The sequence below is a fragment of the Chelonoidis abingdonii genome, chromosome 2, assembly GCF_003597395.2.
Source record: "Chelonoidis abingdonii isolate Lonesome George chromosome 2, CheloAbing_2.0, whole genome shotgun sequence".
Taxonomy (NCBI): domain Eukaryota; kingdom Metazoa; phylum Chordata; order Testudines; family Testudinidae; genus Chelonoidis; species Chelonoidis abingdonii.
The window spans coordinates 252,012,898-252,029,322 of NC_133770.1; the positions used below are offsets into that span (position 1 = coordinate 252,012,898).

A 16,425-nucleotide genomic window follows, 5' to 3' on the forward strand; every position below is an offset into this window, starting at 1 on the left:
GAAATCGACGCTAGCCTCAGACCATGGACGCACACTGCCGAATTAATGTGCTTAGTGTGGCCGCGTGCACTCGACTTTATACAATCTGTTTTACAAAACTGGTTTATGTAAAATCGGAATAATCCCGTAGTGTAGACGTACCCTTAGATGCACAATATAGCCAAAATCACATGCCTACAATTCCTCACGATGGCACTCCTATTTTGTGGTGATAGCAAGTTGTACATAATAGTAACTACCTGAAACTGAGATTCAGAGAGTATTTAATACTGTGAACTTTTTGTAAACTCAGAAATGACAATAGTTTAGCTGCAGAACAATTATTTTCAAATGATTGTACGTGAATTAAGTTACAGTAGTTAGCAAGTACTGTACAAAGTGTTACTGGGATTTATATAATTATCATTATTAGAGTGATGTAGATAATGATATAATAGTGACTACCTAATAATTTGCATTAGTTGTTATGCAGCACACTTTCTGAAGATATCTACATTATAATAATCACAAATGACCTTAAAATATTAGGAACATCATCACATTTAACAGATTTTCTACTTGTTAAATATAAGTCCAGCTATCATGGACTTGTAGCTTTTTCCAAGAGGCCACAGGAAAGGTATGTGTAGCATTTAGAGATTGTTACATTTTTTAATGTCAGGTCAGTTTTCAAAAAGAAAATTATTTCTTAAGAGCAGAACATTTAATGTATTATGCCAAATGAAATCTCTATCAGAGAATAACTATTGGAAATGTTGATTATTCCTTGAAACTATATTTTAAAAGTAAATATATCCTTTTTTAAAAAAGCCTATTTATAAGGTATAGAAAAATTAATTTTGCATGTTTCAGGTTAGATATGTCTTGTGGGGTGGAAGCCCCCCCCAATACAACCTCCGTTTTTGTTTCCTTTAGATTAACTTCTGCTATGCAATCTAAATTCTCCATTTCCTCTTTTCAGACTTTTTTGCACTTCTTTTAATTACAAAGTTATTTCCTCTTTAATTTATTCATATATATTTTCAAGCAAACTTTTTGCATTTTATTCACGGATAAACCTAATTTAATAAACTGTGTTGACTGATGAAACAAATACCTGTGCTTCTTTACTGGTAAGATGCCAATTTTTATCAGAGAAAACTTTGTATGTAAGCAGAATATCTGCTTAAATAGTTAGTATTAACTGTTACAGTTAAAGTGGTGTTAATTATATTGAATTCTTGAATATTTGTCTTACAAAATCTTACTGGGCTTTTTTTTCCCCCTACTGTTCATTCATGTATACAGAGTCGAATCAGAGCACTTGAAACTTTGGTTGAGGAGGACAAACAAAAGACTATTCAAATTGAACTCCTGAAACAGGAAAAATCAAAACTTATTTCTCAGCTAACAGCCCAAGAATCTGTAATTGATGGATTAAAAGTGGAAAGAAAAATATGGGGACAAGAGTTGGCACAACAGGGTAAAAATACAACTGTTTTGTGGTAGACTATGATAGATAGCATAAATTTAAATAGATGTTTCACTTGCATTTCTTCCCTGGCCACTTGTATTGCCACAATGCACTGTAGCACCACCTGAGACAAATAATCTCCAACTCTAGTTGATTTTATTTGATACAGAAAGGACTACTTTTCATAGGAGTGGCATTATTTAAAAACTATTAGCTTGCACTACCTGCTATACATTTAAGTAGTTGAAAAGAGTAGTGTTCTGGTACATGACCCTCTTCATAGCACCTTTGTTTTTTGAGAGAGAGAGATTCATGTCAATGAGCAGTTATCCAATGGATGGAAACTCACATTAAAGCTAAAATATTTGTGTCCAAACCCCACTTAAAAAGTATTGTCACCCTGTCATAAAGAAATAAATATTTACTATATTTTTGTTAAGAGGGATAGGTTGAAGATCTACAAAAATGAGTAATAGAATCCCGAGAAAAATCCTTTAGAAAAGCCATACAGTTTTAACTTTTTGAGCTCATAATTTTCACTAAACACAATGTTGCTTATTCTGTTTAATTAAGTGAAAAATAGGCGGCTTCTTTCAGGATACCATAGTTAAATGTTTAAAATCAATCAAATTTGAGAGAGCTGAAGAGCAATAATAAAAAAAAAAAAAAGCTTTACTCATTATAATTTTGTGTGGTATTCTGCTAATTCAGTGAATTTACTTAGTTTTTTAAAATTCCTTTGATTATTTATGGGAAGAAAATATTTCTTAGTGTGTGGGCTCAATAAGAGACACTTCAGAACACCTGGTCTTGTGATTTTTATTGTCATTTTTACTTACACCTAACTGGTAAAGAAGGACACCGCTGTTTACTGTCATCCCCTTTTATACTGTTTTTCCATACATATTGATATGAATTGCAAAAAAAAAAAAAAAATGGTGTCACTTTGTTTTACCCAGTGGTGAAGAAGATTTGCTTGGATGTGGCCATTATTTTGTGCAAGCAACTACTTGGATTCGTAGTGAATAGTGCCTAGAAAAGTGGTGTAAAGCTATTCATAAAACAAATAGTAGTATCACAGTATATTCAGAGGTTTCAGAGTAGCAGCCGTGTTAGTTTGTATCCACAAAAAGAACAGGAGAACTTGTGGCACCTTCGAGACTAACAAATTTATTTGAGCATAAGCTTTCGTGGGCTACAGCCCACTTCTTCAGATGCACAAGAGCTTATGTTCAAATAAATTTGTTAGTCTCTAAGGTGCCACAAGTTCTCCTGTTCTTCTTAAGTCTATTCAAAGGTGGTAATCTCAAAAAATGTTCTGTATGTACCCTGTTCTCACTCCTTTTTTCATTCAGGTGTTTTTTTTATGTATTTGGCAAAATGTTATGCTTGCCATATTTAAAACTGAGGCTTTTTAAAACTTACTTGAGTTTTAAACACAAGGCCAGAAGCATTGTTGTGGAACTGGTGAGGTGAACCAAAATTGGTCCTCAAGGACCATGCAAGAAGAGATGTACACAGTACTAAAGTCAAATTATAGAGAACAAACATGCGATCATCTGCTTTCATTGACTCTTATTGCTCGTTCAGGGAAGAGGATAGCACATAAAATGCTACATGAAGTATTGCAGGGAGGTTCAAGTTTGAGAGAATTCCCTCAGTACTCAATAGCATTACTTACTCTGCATTTCATAGTGGTATTGATACCTGCATCACTTGTTCACCTTCATCCCCCAAAGTGAGAATCAAATTGCAGGTGTCCTTGAAGATGACTAATTTAAATGTTGGATCAATAAGTGATGTTGTGGCTTTTATCCTCTACCTTGTTCTTCTGCACTGTAACTAGCAGTACAGATTTAGCACCATCTGGTGGTCTCTTTGAGATTGCTTAGCTTAGATCTGTAAGCATTATTATTGATCATTTTTAATAGAAGTGCCCAAAGGAGGTCTAAACAGCAAGTGTTTAATGCCATTAAGTTGCCACTGTTGAACATTTTCAAAAAAAAATTGTGTAGTTACAAACTAAGGTTCCAGTCCAGCAGTTCGCTCCATGCAAGAGATATAAGCATGTCCACACTTGCATAAAATGTTCACTTTTCTGAAATGTGCTTGGAAAATGCCTTCAAGATCTGCAGTGCTGTAATGTTGTGTTTATCCAGGAGCTTCTCTTGCTCAAGACCGTGGAAAACTAGAAGCAAAAATTGAGGTTCTGACCAATGAAAGTGAGATTCTAAAAAAACAAAACGAACGTGACAATGATGCGCTAAGAATTAAGACCAAAATAGTGGAAGATCAAACAGAAACAATTAGGAAATTAAAGGAAGTAAGTGGTGTGTGTGTGTGCATGTACGGTATGCTTAAATTAAATGGAGTTGGAGTGAAAATTGTGGCAGTGACTTGAATAAAATTAGAAAAGCAGTGCCAGGGCTGTCTGAGAGTGCACTCCCATTGACTTCATTGGGTGCAGGACCAAGCCATATATGATTGTATTTATGTACAGACTTACTCCCAGATAAAAATTATTATCAGAAATGTAGAAGAAAAATGTAGGACAGGTCTCACTTAATTTAGTGTTTTGCTTCATTAAAATTATAAAATTTCAAATTCAACTGATTTTTTTCCTCTTATTCTGTTCCTTTTGCATTCAGGGAGCAATAGGGTAACATACTTACAGGTAAACTAGCATTATAAATTCCAGTGAGGCTCAAACCTTTGGCTCATTTATCACAGCAAAACTCCAAGTAGATTAATATAGACAAATTATCCACTAGTTCTATACAATATATTTTTTAAAGTAGCAGATTTTGAACTTTTCAGAGTTTGAACTCTTCAATGTTCTTTTATTAGTTTTTCCATCAGAAATTATTGCTTTTGTTTTTGTTTTGCATCCAGTATATCCTGTAAATTAACATAATTGCAAGAAAGTTTTATGTTAATAAAAACAAGGACCAAAGGAGGTCTAAACAGCAATAGGACTAGAAGGGACCTTGTGGGTGCTTGAGTCTAGTACCCTGCTGTCACAGGTAACTCTGTCACATCCTGCTCATAAATATATCAGGCTTCATCTTAAAATGAGTTGAGTGGTTTGCCCCTATTGCTTGTATTTGAAGTCTGTTCCAGAACTTCGCTGCTCTGACAGCTAGAAACTTTCATCTAATTTTCAACCTAAATTTATTTATGGCCGGTTTATACCCATTTATACCAAAACAAATGTTGTTGTGTTTTATAGGGTTTACAGGAGAGAGATGAGCAGATGAGAAAACAGTGTAAAGACAATACTGAAATCCAAAAGACTTTTCAGGTACAACTGGATCAAAAAACTGCACAGTTGGAAGAGCTAATGGAAAAGTTAGAAAGGCAAAATGAAAGAAAAGAGGAATTAAAACAACTGCTAGAAGAAAAAGAAGCAGAACTGGAAGAAATTAGGAAAGCATACAGGTAATGTATGCTATTATAAGCATAATGAAATGTTATGACCCACACTGAAATTTCAAGTGAGATCTTGTGTTCAGATTGGTTGGGAGAAGAGGTATGTGGGTAGGCCAGAGTGTCACTTCTGATGGTTAGAACTTGAAAATGGGGAAATGTAGAAGTATCCCTCCCTCCCCACCCCACCCCCCTAGTTTTAAAAGATGATAGAATCTGTATGCACTCTAAACGTTTGTGTTTTATTTTCAGTGCAATGAATAAGAAGTGGCAAGATAAAGGAGAACTACTAAGCCACCTTGAGACACAAGTTAAACAAATGAAAGAAAACTTTGACATCAAGGAAAAGAAGCTGATCGAAGAGAGAAACAAAAGTCTTCAAACTCAGAAGTAAAAACAAAAATACTAATAATGGTTGTCTTGTTAAACTTGTACATGGTCCACCATGCAAGACAGGTGAAATTTTGGTACATAATATTAGAGTTCATAATGAAGTTGCAAGAACTTTCTATAGGTCCAATCACACACACTCTTATACACACAAGTATTTCTTATGTGAGTATAAGAGTGCGTAAGGACTACTTCTGTGAAGTAGGTATCTGCAGGATCTTCCCCTCAGTTTTTTTAACCGCACTTTGCATGTATTTGAAGATTTTTAGATTCCCAAATATCTAGTACTTGGTTGAAGGTACTTCCTATTGGAGATCCTAGTTCTGTGGCCACATTGAGATTAAACAAGGGTTAATAAAATTTAGATAAAACATAAATTTGTAATCCACAAAGAGGAGGCCCATTTGGCATAAATTTATTGAGAGGGTAAATGTGTACTCCTGTTTGTACGACTTTGCATTTGTGTTGCTGCAGCAACAAACAAGTGGCTATAATAGTGAGTACTTAGGTTTTCATTTAATGCCTTTGAGGGGAAAAAGAATAAGTAAGACACTATCTGAATTTCCTTCTCCCTTCTCTCCTTCCTCCCACCCCCACATTATTACTGAACTGGTGGGGGGGGGGGTGTTTTGGATTTCGATCCATTGCATCTTTTAATATGACTTTATTTCTCTGTCATCAGTGCTTTCAGGGGAAGTGTTAAATTGAAGCAATTAACAGTGGATTAGGAGTTGATAGTAAACAAAAAGCCTAAGGAAATGAGACTTTCAAAAAAAAATCACGTAGACATATTCTGAAGATGAAGCCAATCTCCTGTAAACACGTATACAAATGTCAGCCAAATAAATACTGAATGACGTGTCAGTATAACTGTAGTCTCATATATCTTGTCTATGCTAGGAATACTTTTTTTTTTTTTTAAAGACTTCCTACTATTGTTAACGATGTTGTGGCTATCAGAACCATTTTTTAAGCACTATTCTTTTCTCTTTAAGCATAGGTAGTTTAATTAACAGTGGACCTTGTGTAGTTAGGCCACACATGCGACGGCAATAAGCAGAGACGTGGCAAGTTATGCTAGACCCAACGATGCAAAAGAATTAATGACTAATGAGATTAGGTAGTCAAAGACATTATTTTGATTTTTTTTTTCCCATGAAACTTCCTGGAGAAAAGGACTGCTCATTGCCACAACTATTCTGATAGTGTGCCTCACTTAAAATATAACAACTGATGAAGTTCGTCTTTCTGCTAAGGATTTAGTTTACATATCTCCCACTAAAACTGGTAAAATGTTTTTCCTTTGAGGATTTCCTCTGTTATTCTGAGAGGTGGGACATAATGGTCATCTGGTCAGCAGGGCAAAGGAATATCTTAATGATCTAAATTTAGTTTCTCCAGAACAAAATGAAATAGTTGTTAGGGCTAAGTATTGGGAGTTGTGCTGGAAGCTCAATGCTACTGAAATTTGTCATAGAAAAAGAAAGTTGTGTGTGAAATTTCATAAGGTTGTGTATTCAGTGTCTGAATACAGTACAACCCTGTTTACGCACGGATGTCGGGAGTCAAGCCGTCACGCCCACGGGTTAAGAGGGCCATGCTGAGAAATATCTTGCGCATGCTCTCTATCGAATCTTAATCTTAATGATATAGTAAGTATAATCTAGGATTACATACATAGTCACAGCATCCCAAATACTGCAGGCTTATCTGTTAATGGCGCTTTGCAAGAATATGAATTCAAATGTGTAATCTAATAAAAACATGATTACTACTACACAGGGGTGAAAGTAACTCAGGACACTTACTGGTATGGAACGGGGGCCCTCGGTGCACACCGGAGTGGGCGGAGCTCGGGATCAGCCTAGGGGGTCACCTTGTTGATTTCTATGTCAGTGAGTTAGTGAGCAAATCTGTAGCGCTACACAAGAAGTTCCTGTACTGCGTGTTACCGAGTCTCATGTGTTAAATAGGTAACACTGGAAGGCATGGCGCTACTGCGCATTAAGCGGATTCGCATATAAATGGGTCTGTACTGCAGTGTTCATAATGTTGCTCTATGTAGCTGCATATTCTAGTTTTATACTGAAACATTCTCTCAGGAGCTCCTGAGTCCGCATACAAGATTTACCCTTTTAATTCTCAGAAAATTTGTTATACTAGACCCATACTCCCCAACCTGTTTTGAAGAAATGGTGGAAATAATACTTAGACCATTTAAGAGAGAATAATATGTATATCTTTTGCTAGTATAAGCAGATGGTTGAAAGCCTTAGGGGTCATTAGACCTTTCAGCAAGAGCAAGTGTGAATCTTCTAGCTCTGTGTTCACCAACAAGTCGATCTCAATTGACTAGTTAGTCCTAGAGGATCTCCCAGTCAGTCACAATCTCCAGGGGTGCAGGAATGGTGAACCGCAGCCTCTGGGAGTTGCGGGCAGCTGTGCAAATGTAAGCAAACTGGCAGCCCACCAACGGATTAGCCGGAGGGGCTGTATGCGGTCCATGGGCTGCAGGTTGCCCACCACTGACATACAGTCTTAACGTAATGATGCTATTACAGTTATTTCTGCCTTTCTTAAGGATTTACATTTATCCTATTTTAGGGTTGCAATGGAAAAACTTCATTCAATGGATGATGCTTTTAGAAGACAGCTTGAGTCAACGCTAGCAGCTCATCAGGCAGAATTACTGCAGCTGGCAAATGAAAAACAAAAACAGATTGAAGCAGCAAATGAAAAGGTAATGTATTTTAATACAATATCAGACCTTAGAATACGCATTTTCAGTCTCAACATTGTTATATGCAGACAGCTGTAGTCTTTTTGGTCTCTATGTTGGCTAATCACCATGAATGAAAGCATTAATGACATTGAACTTTTTTAATCTTTGCCCAATAATGGATTCACTAAAAGTGCATGGACAGTGGGTAGACTCAGAATATTCTTTGTTCAAGGAACATGCAATCATTTGCCAGTGCATGAACATCCCTTAATTCTTAAAGAGGCAAGAAAAATGGTGATAAAATACTTTATGTAACACTATACCTTTTTTTTTGCTTTCAAAATTTGTGTAACAGATGTGAGACCTTGGAAGCATGCAAACTTCAAAGACTGTTCCGTTGAGATGTGCCCATGGATTACTTGTAAACTTTGTTTTCTACAAATATTACATGTATCATCATGAGCTAGGGATTGCATTCTGGCTCCATTGTGGAGAGTTACTGAGCTTCTCCCAAGAACAAAAGTCATTTGAGAGCTGCATTGATTGATTTAAATCTCTGACTTTGATAATAATTTAAATCAGGAAGCAGGAATCTTGGTGCAAATCATTCATTTTCATCTTGTTTTGCATTTGTGCTTTTTAGTTATTTTCCTAAAGATGAGCTGATTTTCATGGTTGGTAACCATTAAAACATGTTAACTTGCAACTAAATGTAGCCTTTACACTAAATCTGGTGCTTCTTTTTGCTAAACAGGAGGAGGATGATTTGCTATATTGACACACGTTTAAGCAGTTTTATAGTTTAACTTACATTTATTCAGAGTCTTTATTTACATTTTTATGTCAAAAATGGTGACGGATGCAGTACATACTTATTAGATATTTTATTTTATTTTTTTTGCTTCTGATTTGTGTCAAGCCATTTGGAGCCCCTCTTTTGGCACCTGCACCAGGTTAAATTCTGAGAGCTAGGGAATGCTCACCAGTCTGCACTCCTTTCCCCCTCCCACAACTCCAACTGCATGCCAGAGACTCCTGGGGCGCCTGGGGAATAAGAGGGAGCAAGAGTTATCTGATGTCCCTCAGCAAGTGTCTCCTTCCCTCACCACTGGGGTTGTCCCCCTTTCACCACCAGCCCCATCATGTTTCCCCCACTCATTAAGGTATGTAGGTGTCATTTTGGATGGAAATCCAAATTCAATTACAACTGCACAAAAATAGCACTTTATGTTTTTATGAAATAAAACTACCTTAAAGTGCTGTGTACACAAATGTCTTCAGATTTTAAACTTTTTGCATTTAAAATTAACTGATTTGTTAAATAAAGAAGTATTTGGGGGAGGGATAGCTCCAGTGGTTTGAGCATTGGCCTGCTCAATCCTTGAGGGGGCCATTTGGGGATTGGTCCTGCTTTGAGCAGGGGGTTGGACTAGATGATTTCCTGAGGTCCCTTCCAACCCTAATAATCTATTATTCTGTCTCAAGTGAATGAACTAAGCTTATTGTTCCTGGTCACTGTGTTCTTCAAGTTTTTAGAACTAATAAATCTCCTAGATTGGAAAAGGAAAAATGCTTTTGTGCTTTTTCAACTCCCAATTGGTTTTGTAACTTTGAATTAACTAGTAATTGAACTGAACTAGTTGAATAAACTGAAATGAAGAAACTATTCTCTTTTACCTCAGAAGAGGCTAGTTTTGTCACAAGCTGATTTAGCACCTCAGTGATCTCTGGATTCAAGTACTTATCCAGTGACTTTGACCAGTGGTTTGGGTGTGGGTGTTTTTGGTTTTGTGGTTTTGTTTTTTTTGTTTTAAACTGGGCAGTAAACGTACTCTTTTTTTTATATTTTATTTATAGTAATAGATTATAATGTGTAAATAGATTTACTAGATTATACGTTTCTTAACATAGACTTTAATTTCAAATTTAATACTAAATTAGTTTATTTTTAAAAAATCTATTTAAATAAAAAAGCGTTAGTTAGTTATCCTGGGACAGGTGAACAACTCTGGAGAAGTACCACCCTTTTGGGTGAATTGCATATACTGGGTCAGACAGGGTTCAAGAGGAATAGGAGATCTAGAAAGAGCTTTTGGAATGAAGGGTTAGGATAAACTGAACCACCTGGTTCGCTTGGATCCGAAAACTGACATGAGATTGTAACTAAGAGGGCAGAACTTAGCTGTAAGGGTTTGAAGGACTAGAACCTGCAAGAGTCTCTTTGTGTAAAATGGGTGACACCTAGTAAACTTTTTCAGGTCTCTGAATTGTTTGGGGTTTTTTTGTTTTGATGTTTTCTCTAATGCTTTTTGTCCTAAAATAAATGTGTTGGGCTTTGTGAAAGCTGGCTGGTCACTGGTAGCCATGTCATTGTCCCTGAAAGAGAGTGAACCACAGGGACTGGACTAAGGTCAGACCTGCTGGGAAAATCACAATGAATTGTAGGGGGACTGCAAGCCTAAATCCCCAGTCTGACGGGAGAGAGACACTAGGTCCCCTCCCGCAGAGAGGTGATAGCTGGAGGAGACTACAGAGGGGGATAGAGGTGCAGGTAACCATGGAACTGTGACAATTCCCAGCAATATTCTTCTGAGCTAGAGAAACTCCATGCCTTCTATCAATACTGTTCTTAATTCTGGAATCCTCTTTTCCCCCAAGAATTAAATAACTACCTGTAGAATCATTACTATTTAGCAAAACTTGCTGCAATTACAGATTGTAACAGGGTCATTGCCTCCAGATTTCACCCTAATTGCATAGTGTGGCCATGCAGCATTCCTGCCACAGTTTCCCCTCAGTGACTTAGCCCTCTAGCTAAGCCATTAATAAAAAGTCCACCCCTTCCAAGGTATACCCAAAACAGAGTTCACATACCAGTTTCAAACTGGATGTAGCCCCTCCTTTCTGAGAGCCACATCTCATCCGTGTTTAATAACTTAGACACTCTTTTTTGCCTTTTTAATGAAAAAATTGAAATGTTATTGTGGAATTATAATTTAATTTGAATTTCACCCTTTCCCATTAGCCTCCTGGGTTGTTCACTTGCTCCATCCCAAGCAGCTCTCCCACACCTTTGTACCTGGAGTCTTTCCCTTCTTTTGCAAGCCAAGCCCAGTCCTTCCTAGCTGGGGTGTTTTCTTGTCTGGTATTTCAAGGTCTGCTGCAGTAGCTCTCCTTCTCCTCTCTCTAGTCCTCAGCAGAAGCCTTGAGAAGACTGCTGAAGTCTCTCTCCTTTCCACACTGCCCAGATCTCTCAGGCCCCTGGGATAGGTAAAGGATTGAATCACACAACCCATTTTCCCCACTGGGGCAGATGAGTTGGCTGTGTCACAAGTTGGGCTGAGACTTCATCTTCCTTTAAAGAGGCAGTCACCTTATGACTCTAATACTGACACATCTAGTGTCCCTTTTACAAACATTTGATGTGAAAGACTTTCTAGCTTTGCTGTTCTCCTAGCAACTTTGTTCATCCCATCTTGTCTTCCTTTATCTCCTGTTTCACAATGCACAATTATTCATGAAAGTTTTTACTTTGTATGGCAGATATGGCAACAGGACTATGAAGCAAAGTTTATGTACTAAAATATGCTCTTTAAGAATAGCAATATATTGTGTAATTACTCTGGGATTCTCAATCAGTAATAAAAAAATAAGCAAGATTACTCTTCCTATAATATACTAACATACAGGCTGAATTTTTTAATGTATCTTTTTATAATTTCAGGTTTACCGGGTTGAAGAAGAAATGCGTCAGCTTCTGCAAGAAACAGCAAACAGTAAAAAGGCCATGGAAGAGAAAATAAGGCGACTTACAAGTGCATTAAGTGACATTCAGCAAGATCTCTGATGAAATATGTAATGCATTAAATCTGACCATCCTGCTCCTCTTTTTAATAAAAGGAGTTGGCGAAGAAATGTAAAATATATATACATTAACAAAGATACTGTATATTTGTTTATATAATTTGTTATGCTTATTGCTGTGATTTTTAGTTTCCTTTAAAACACTTTTTTACTTCCAGAGTAATTTTTATTTGTGTGATATTTGATTCTTGAACTCTGAAAATAATGTATTAAAACTATGTACAGTATTTTCATACTAGTTATCTGATGTATGTGTCTGGTAATATTTGTGTCTGAGCTGTCTAAGAAATAGATCAAAACAAATCAACAGATGAAAATCACTGTGTGAATTAAGAATTGTCTGTAAAAGAAGAGAAGGTGGAGGCATGGCAGATGGAGCCAGGTATGAAGTAAGGACACAAAAGGGGTTGGGCATGTCTGTTGTGTGCTTGGGTTCTTTCAGTTAAGAAATCATGGAGTTCATGTCATATTAATGAAAAATAAATTGCACTCATAATCAGTGGAGAGACTTTTTTAATAGCACACATTGTACATGACCGTTTTGCATATCTGGAATTAACACTGTTTTGAGATAGCATTCAGTGACTTTTCAGAGTTAATACTGTTATCCCAGAGAAAAAAGATCTTGTTGACTTCAGCAACTGCTGAATGTGTTCAATAATCTCTTCTAGACCTTACCGTTCAAACCTGTTGCTGTTTCTTGATATCTTTCATACACTACGCTTTGTTTTAAAGGATGCACTCCTGTTCCTATGCAGGGGTCTACCCTCATGGAACAGCTTGCAGGATCAGGGTCTAAATAAGAAAATTCCTGATCTCAGGAATTTACTGGTGTAAATGTGAGGTCGATTGCACAGAGGCTTAACAAATAAGTGATACTGAAAACGTACTTCATTCTGAATGACATGCTTCAGTTATGAGTTGATTTATACTGTTGCATTTCTTTAAAAATCCAGTGTTCTAATTTTTTATTAGCTATGCACTTGCTCCCTAAAATCTCAGTGAGAGTTGGGGGTTTGGTGTTCTGGTCATTACACAACCTTTTAGTAATAAATCTGTTCTTGACTACCATTCCTGCATGCTCAGATGATTCCATTTCTCTATCTGAAAGGGCCTCTAAATCTGTGTCCTGGAGAAGGAAATGGTAACTTTTGACAGACTTTAAATCTTTATACGGAAATAACTTCCATCTCCTTTAAAATAGTTTTATCCAGGATGGCAGTTTTTAGGGTCTCTATTGTATCGCTACATTTCCTCCATTTAGTTACTTAAAATGCTGAACAGTGCTGTGCTATAAAATGATCTGAAATTTTCAGTTGTGCATGAATAAAATATTCAGCAGATTTGGAGTTGGAGCTGTCCTCCTAATGGATGTGTTGCCGGCACAGAGTGCCCGAGGGGGGCAACAGCGGGGTTTGTTGCCCGGTGTACTTCGCGCCAATAAACACACCAGGGTGGAGAAGCAAGCAAAGTGTATTTGAGATTTTAAAGCGGTGCAAGGAGACTAACACCTTAAAGCAAGCACACCCATTTTAGCTGTTTTTTTTTTAATTTTTTTTTTTTTTGGTAGCACTTAGATTAAGAGAGCTTTAAACTAGGAATTTGGGGGAGATGGTTGGGAGATGTCCAGGTGATCTCCACGCCGGAATTTAACCTTGAGAGGGAAGAAAACAAAGTAAGAGGGGATACAGCCGTGGACCGAAGAATTGACACAAGGAGGAAGAGTAGTGTTAGAGATCCGTTTAACGACGTAAGCTGGTGGTAGAGGATGTCTGTGCCTAACCGGGTAAAGAATGTCAGTGAAGCCAAAACGGCAAAATTAAGATCTGTCACACGGAATGCAGGAGTGCCTAGGGAACAAAAGTGGAGAACGAGAGCTACTAGTGCAGAAGATTAAACCGAATTAATAGGGGAACAGAAACAGGGGATAATAGTAAGGCAATGACGAGTACAGGTATAAGGGTTATGTTGCGCTTAGGAAAGCAGAAGAAGGCAACGGTGGGGGAAGTAGCATTATAGATTCAATGAGGGACGTAACTGTAAGAGAAATACAGTGATGGAAGGATGACAGGAGTCTGTCGGCAAAAATCACACTGTGAGAAAGCTAACGAGAGCCGCGCTTAGAATTAACTGTTAGGGAGCTAGCAAGACCAGCCGGGATCTGATTGGATAGAGAGACCTTTTAATGGTTTTTTAATGAAGTAAACACTACTTGGAAGTTGTGGATCATGGGGGGACGTTAAACTTCCCAGATATTAAGAACTGGAGGACAGTGCTAGTAAGAATAAGAGGGTCAGATTTTTTCTGATGTGATAAGCTGAGAGGATTTTGTTTCACAAGAGTTGAAGAACCAACAAGAGGTGATGCCATTTAGATGTGGTTGTTGAGAAGTGAGGGAACCGTCTAGAAGAAGGTTTGTAGGGACAACTCTCGGTTCGAGTGCATCATGACTATTCGTGTCAAACGTAGATGAAGGTAAATAAGAAATAGATCTGGGACTTAGGTTTTGACTGTCAAAAGGGCACTTAAAGAATGAAGAAAATTAGGGAAGTGATTGTGACTGAAGAACTGTGGATCTAAAGTGCGAGGAGGCGCTGGAATTAAGTGGAAGCTGCAGAAGCTAGTCAAGAGAGCCTGCATCCACAAGAAAGGGAAAAAAACATAGGCAGGAGTTGTAGACCAAGCGGATGAGCGAAGCATCCTACGAGAGGAGGGATAAAGAAAGCAAAAGCCTAAAGGAGTGGAAAGATGGGTGGGATAGCAGGGGAAGGAAGCTACTAGTCAGAACATGTAGGGATAAAGTGAGAGAGGCTAAAAAGCGCATGAGAGGGGACGCGGCAAAGAGGAAGTAAAACCAATAGTAAAAGGTTCTTAATAGCCAATAAATAAAAAGAACGAACAAAGAAAGAAAGAAGTGGGACTGTCGGAAACCTGAGGAGGGAAGGGAGTCTAAGGATAACCTAGGCATGGCCCAATATCTAAAGTAAGTACTATTCCTCAGCTTTAGAAGGCCAGGAGGGCTAGGGATAATGGAAGGAGACAAGGGAATGGAGATGAGGAGGTAGATATTACCACATCGAGGGTAGAAGCCAAAAACATGAAAGCAGCTTGAATAGGACAAAGCTAGAGGCCAGATAAGGTATGTAAGAATAGTAAAGGAACGGGCAACAGTGAAATTGTCAAGCCCATGGAGCAAGAGATTTTATAGGAATCGGGTAAACTCGAGGTTTGTACGGTACGACGGAGAAGTGCTAACAGTAAGGTTCCATCTTTAAAGAAATGGGGGAAAAAGTGGCCGAGTAACTAGAGGCCTGTTAGTTGACATCTGTAAGAGTAAGGCTTGGGCAATTTGAAGGAGAAGAGAGGTTAAGACAGTGGAGGTTAATGGTAATGGGACTAAATTCAACTGCTTACGAAGGTAATCATGCCAAAACAAACCGGATCTCGCTCGGCGAGGAAGTGACAGAATTCATTTAGACAGAAGGAAATGCAGAGATCGAATTTACCGTCTGATTTCGGAAGCATTTGACACGGTCCACATGGGAATATTAGTGTATAATGTGGAAAAATGGGGATCACATAGAAAATTTAAAAGGTGGAGAAGCGCGAACGGTTAAAGGGGAGACGCCAACGTGGTGGACTGAAGGGGTGAACTGTCAGCTGGATAGGAGGGTACGGAGGCGAGTTCCTGAAGGAATCAGGTTTGGGACCAATCTTTTAACCGGTTTAATACTGGACTGCACAAAGCAGGAAGTGCTAATGAAAGTTCTGCGAGACACAGAAGCTGGGAGGTATTGCTACACACAAGAGAAGGACCAGAGATTCAATACAGGAAGATTCTCGGATATCCTTGTAAACTGGAGTAATAGCAAGGAACGAAAATTTTAATAGTGAACAGGCCTGCAAGGGTCATTGCATTAGGGAGTAATATAAGAATATGTAGATGTACAAGTTTGGGGCAACACATCAGTTGGAATAACGAGAGGAGGAAGAAGGACCTTGGAGTGATGGGTTGAAGCACAATGGACTGAGCCGCCAATGGTGATAGGCGCTGTGAGACAGGAGGCCAGAGGGCAGGCAGGAGAGCAGGAGCAGCGGCCTTATTCCCTGCCAAGCGGAGGAAAGTGTGCTTTAGAATTAACAGGAAGCACCTGACTCCAGTAGAGCACCTGACTCAGTCATGTGATAAAAAAACCCCTGCTGTCAGTCAGACAGTGTGGGAGTTGAAGGAGGAAGGGTTGTTGAGCAGAGTGGCAGTGGCCCGAAGTGAGAGAGAAGATTGTGGATAAGAAGAGAATAGAAGTTGGCAGGATGCTGGTGTTGTGAAGTCCAGAAGAAACGTAGGTAGGGGACCAGGCGTGTGTAGAAGGAAGGCAAGAAGCCCGCACAAGCTGAAGATAGGAGAGGGAAGTAACCCAGGGGAAGGAACCGCTAAGTGTCAAAGGGGGTCACCAGCAACCCGCAGGCACTGGGTGGACCTGGAGTAGAGCGGCGGCTCAGGCCCCCTCTCCAACTCCCCTCGCCCAAGACCTAGTGGAGTGAATGAAGAACCATTCAGAGGCCGCGAAAG

General features: G+C 38.5%; 1 protein-coding gene across 3 annotated transcripts in view; it reads left to right on the forward strand.

Annotated features, from left to right (window-relative positions):
* LRRCC1 (leucine rich repeat and coiled-coil centrosomal protein 1) overlaps window positions 1–12,354 on the forward strand; it is a 40,935-nt gene extending 28,581 nt beyond the window's left edge. For 2 of the 3 annotated variants that reach the window (XM_032773240.2, XM_032773238.2), the window contains 6 exons: window positions 1,288–1,462; window positions 3,613–3,776; window positions 4,683–4,891; window positions 5,132–5,269; window positions 7,874–8,009; window positions 11,716–12,354. In XM_032773240.2, the coding sequence (XP_032629131.1) occupies window positions 1,288–1,462; window positions 3,613–3,776; window positions 4,683–4,891; window positions 5,132–5,269; window positions 7,874–8,009; window positions 11,716–11,838 (945 nt within the window). In that variant the 3' untranslated portion in view covers window positions 11,839–12,354. Of the gene's footprint in view, window positions 1–1,287; window positions 1,463–3,612; window positions 3,777–4,682; window positions 4,892–5,131; window positions 5,270–7,873; window positions 8,010–11,715 lie in introns of those variants that run through there. The other variant, XM_032773241.2, reaches the window with a different exon arrangement.
* The last annotated feature ends 4,071 nt before the right edge of the window (window positions 12,355–16,425 follow it).